This window comes from Galeopterus variegatus, unplaced genomic scaffold, assembly GCF_000696425.1.
Source record: "Galeopterus variegatus unplaced genomic scaffold, G_variegatus-3.0.2 Scaffold15, whole genome shotgun sequence".
Taxonomy (NCBI): domain Eukaryota; kingdom Metazoa; phylum Chordata; class Mammalia; order Dermoptera; family Cynocephalidae; genus Galeopterus; species Galeopterus variegatus.
The window spans coordinates 1,306,277-1,311,049 of record NW_007726126.1 but is presented as its reverse complement, the minus strand read 5'-3'; the positions used below and the strand labels follow the sequence as shown (position 1 = coordinate 1,311,049).

General features: G+C 49.3%; 1 protein-coding gene across 1 annotated transcript in view; it reads left to right on the top strand.

The window, feature by feature from the left end:
- The window catches only part of TENM4 (teneurin transmembrane protein 4), a 223,589-nt gene that overhangs the window by 100,562 nt on the left and 118,254 nt on the right, over positions 1 to 4,773 (top strand). Inside the window, exon 9 of the mRNA XM_008566153.1 lies at positions 4,310 to 4,495. Coding sequence (XP_008564375.1) covers positions 4,310 to 4,495 — 186 coding nt within the window. The remainder of the gene's footprint in view (positions 1 to 4,309; positions 4,496 to 4,773) is intronic.

Sequence of the window (4,773 nt, the reverse complement as noted above, 5' to 3'; positions counted from 1 at the left end):
CATCATGAGTCAGTGGTGCCTTCACTGGTCAGACAGGCCCATCTGCAGAGGAGAACCTGAGTGCTCACAGGTTGTGTTACCATCAGTTAGCACCCCGTAAACATCAAGGGCCCTGTTGGGCCCCTTCCATTAAAATGTGTGAGAGCTCACAACCCAGCTTGTAAAGGGCCGGTGGAGGGGTGCCCAGCCACCAGGCAACTTAAGCTTTGTGCCAGGAGAGCATGTCTAGTGTAAACTGGCAAAGAAGTGGAGGGTTTGGATAGACAGATCCTCAATCTCTGGATGCGAAGAGTGAGACCAAGCGTCTGGGAAGCTCTGCAAGGAGGATCTCATTTCACTTCACATATATCCAGGGTCTGACTTGGATGTAACAAAGGATAAGCAAGGCCAGACGCGGGGGAGGGGGATCTGCTGGAAAAATCAGGAGTTTCCCTCAAAGGAAAGCCTACCTATGATATGTAATTGTTCCTTGCCTATTCTGAGGCTCAGTTTCCTTATCTGTATGATGCCTGTCTTGCTCTTTTGCTGTGAGGAGTGTCAAAACAAGGAAAAAGTATTGGATGACCAAATGACCTTGTAGAATGTCTTCATACTTTTTGGGTCTCAGATTCCTCACCTCTTAGAAGGAAGTTCACAGCATTGTCGTCAGGTGTTCTCACAACATTGTTGTGATAGTTAAATGANCAGGAGTTTCCCTCAAAGGAAAGCCTACCTATGATATGTAATTGTTCCTTGCCTATTCTGAGGCTCAGTTTCCTTATCTGTATGATGCCTGTCTTGCTCTTTTGCTGTGAGGAGTGTCAAAACAAGGAAAAAGTATTGGATGACCAAATGACCTTGTAGAATGTCTTCATACTTTTTGGGTCTCAGATTCCTCACCTCTTAGAAGGAAGTTCACAGCATTGTCGTCAGGTGTTCTCACAACATTGTTGTGATAGTTAAATGAGAAATTAGAAGTGAAGACTGCTTTGAAAACTGTAAAATCTGAAATAAGTGTTAGTTAAGCTAAAAATGGCCTTCCCACATATTACCTCATTTGACTTAATGCCAGTCTGTGAAGTTGGTGAAGTGGGAACTATTATCTCCATTTTACAGAAATGGAAAGCAAGGCTCAATAAATTGCATAACTTGCAACTTGCAGATTATCCAGCCAGTAAGTGGCATAGCCAAGGGTAGATCCCAGATCTATCTAATCCACTTTTTTTAATCCATTGTACATAAGCAAAAAGGTGCCAACACAAGTAATAGCTATAGATCATTTGGATAATCTTTGGAATGCCCTATCCGTGTATGCTTTATCCAGACTATGATCTCCTTGGTGGTAGAGATGATATCTTATTGACCCCTGTATCTCTAGCATCAGGTACAGTCTCTGGCATATAGTAGGCATGTGTGGAACATTAGTAGAAGACTAAGTGACTCGGTAGGAATTGATTGGTATCTACTACATATCAGGCACTAAGTGCCCTCTGAGGAGTGCTAGCGTCATCCCCATTTTACAGAGAAAGAAAACGAAGCTCAGAGCAGTTGAGCCGGTCACACAGCTGGCAGAATGAGATTTGGAATCACATCAGATTCCACATCTTACTCTCTGTCATCCACACTGCCTCCAGATCAATTAACAAAGCAATGAAGTACCTGTTAGCTGAGACCTGAACTCTGAAAGTTGAGTGTGGGAAGAGCCTGCCTCCTCTGCTCCCGGCCCCTTCTGAACTCTGTGTGCCAGGCTGCCTGAAAGCACCGTGGCATTGGCCCCAGCAGCGTCCCTCTCCTGGTTCACACCTCGGTGAATAGAAGTGCTGTTTGCTGTTTACTTTCACACCACAGACCACCACCTGGGAAAAGTGCTGAGTAAACCCAAACAAATACTGAGCCAATCTTCTCTCCTGGGGCTCTCAGGGGAAAGCTCCCGCCCTGAGCCCAGGCCCAGCCTCCAGGGTCACCAGGAGGTCATTGTTCTTTCAGTGTTGTGCATGAGAGGTGGGAGTTTCAGAGTCAGGACCTAGGGAGGCCTGGGGCCTGGAGGTTGTCATTCTTTGTCTTGAGGAAAGCCCAAGACCATGTCTGTGTGAGCAAATAGGGAGGGAGCTTGAGCAGCATCCTGGAGGGCAGAGGGGTGTGGTGACACTTAGCCATAGCCCCACCCTCACGTGGGACATTTTCATACGGACAGGTCACGAGAGAGAAGCAGGACAGGATGGGCTTTCAGCCAGGCTGAGCAGGGTGTACGAGAATTATTTTCCATTCTCAGGCATATATAGCCCTGGACACATCCTGATTCATCCATTATTCCATGAACCTTAATCAGGGATCTGTTCTGTGCCAGGACCTGTGCTGCATATCAAGGATAGAGGCAATCAGAGGAATTAGACCCAGCCTCAGGTTGTTCCTAGTGTGACAGTGAGTCAGACACAGAAAATCACTCTACCGTGTAATATGGGAAGGAAAAGAGCAAGAAAATAACCACAGGGTCAATCATAGGAGGCTTCTCAGAGGAGGAGGGACATTTGAGCTGAGTCTTGAGGGTGGATTATAATGTATAACATGAAAGATGCTTATATCATAGAATCCCACAGTCTTAGAGCCTAAAGGGGCCTTAGACACCATCAGGTTCCCCTTGCAATAGTTGAGGAAACTGACATCCCGAGAGAGGGAGTGACCTTCCCAAGGTCACACAGCAGCAGCTGTGCAGGTCTGGACCTCACGAACCTCCTTGGACTCCCAGTCTAAAGCTCACCATCCTGACCTCAATTTCAGGAGACCTTTCTTGAGTTAGTTTATCTTTGCCATGACCTTCTGTGTTGTCCACTTGGCTGGGTTCTGACCACAGCCCTGTTAGGTCAGCAGGCGGCTGCTATGAGGCGGCATCGTACTGCCCATGGTCTCCATGCCAGGAACTGTGGCTCAGTGGAGTCAAGGGACCTGCCCAAGGTCACACAGCTCAGAAGCTGCTGAGCCTGGCATAGACCCCAGGTTCCCAGCTCCAGGTCAGAGATGTCTCTGCTCATCTTACAGCAGCCACCCTCCCCTGCGGGCAGCTTAGACATCGATGTGTTACTGCATGTAGTAAGTGCCTCCCTTGTGAGGTAGTGTTCTTGCCAGGGTGTCTGGCATAGGAACACACCATAATTGGTTACTCTTACTCTTTTATTTTTTTAATTCTCGAGCATTTTATCCATTGTCCTCTATATTGGTATGGAGGATCTGAGCCACTGAGATCTAATTTTGTTTTCTTTTCTTTTTCAAAAGTAGCTAGAATATTAGCAGCTTCTAAACCAGGAGCGCAGCTTGGAGGAGAGTAATGGGCAAACGCCTCTTGTCACAGGTGCCAGTTAATTTAGTTTGAAAGAAATTAGAAGAGTTGGGATTTTCACATGAATGTGAAAAATATTTGGCCACGAGGCATGAGAAGCAAGTCAGGGTGTCCCTCGGAGCCCTGGCAGAGAGCGTCTGTGGTCACAGTTGCTCAGCCTGTTTCCTAAAGAGCAGTTGCATTCTGGAGGCCTTCACCACCTCTGCCTGCAGTAAGCGCGGTGCTGGCCTGGAGCCCAAAGGGCTTGTGAATCGAGCCTGTGTGTTTCTCACATCTCACAGACGGCCTTTGTGCGGGGCCTGGAAGCTCCACTCTGGCTGTGAAGTGGCCCCGCAGCTGTTTGCTTTGGATCTGAAAGCCCATTTACATGGTGCTTGAGTTGGGTGAGGAAGCAGTGAGCTGGACTACAGAGAACAAACCCAGCAAAAGCACAGAACAAACTGCAGGTTTCAGATGACAACCCAGAGTCCACCCCTGGGGTGGGGGGGCCCAGCCTCCACTTCCCCCCACCTCAATTAGCAGCAAGGCTGTGATGAAATGTGGGCCCCAGAACTGTTCACGGGCCCCAGCCAGACCCACAGCACTCCACTTGGCGATGGAGACTCATCCTCACTTGGTTTTCACACATAACCGGTTTTTAATTAAATTGGACTTTTCCTCACATCTGTTCAGAAGGCCGGTCCCTTTTGGAAGTGGTGAGCACAAAAGCGGGGACAGGCTGGCAATAGGGAGCGGCAGACAGAACAGAGCCCTCCAATCCCTGCTATTTTGCTGGGCAACAGGCACGAAGCAGGCTTTTGCCCAGAGAATTGTTTTCACCCCTGGGTCATTGTCCATGGAGATTAGTCTCCCAAGCCTCGGGAATCCCGATTGCTCACAGAACCTAGGTAAGTAGCCAAGTGTGACCCTTGTCCCCAACAACAACTTCTCAATGTGTGTTTTCTTCTCTCTCCTCCCTCCCCTGCCCCCCTGACCCTTCCCTCCTCCTCCCCACAGAGATCTGTGCTGCCGACTGTGGCGGCCACGGTGTCTGCGTGGGGGGCACCTGCCGCTGCGAGGATGGCTGGATGGGGACAGCCTGCGACCAGCGGGCCTGCCACCCGCGCTGTGCCGAGCATGGGACGTGCCGCGACGGCAAGTGCGAGTGCAGCCCTGGCTGGAACGGCGAGCACTGCACCATCGGTATGGTGGGCCGGGCCCCAACATATCTTCTCTGGTCTGCAGGACACCTTTGTCTGTTGAGGCACTTTAGGGCCAACCTGGGCCCCCATTGCATGTGGGAATGGGGCATAAAGTCCTTTCATCTGGCAGCATTATGACTGGCTTTCTCTAGATATCAATTGGATTTAAACTCACTATTTTACACTTTCAACCTTATTTCCCCCAATTTGCATTTTCTAGGTCCCAGTTAGCTGGGTAGCATGCCTTGCTGTTTAGCCCTTGCTGGGCTAAATGCAGTA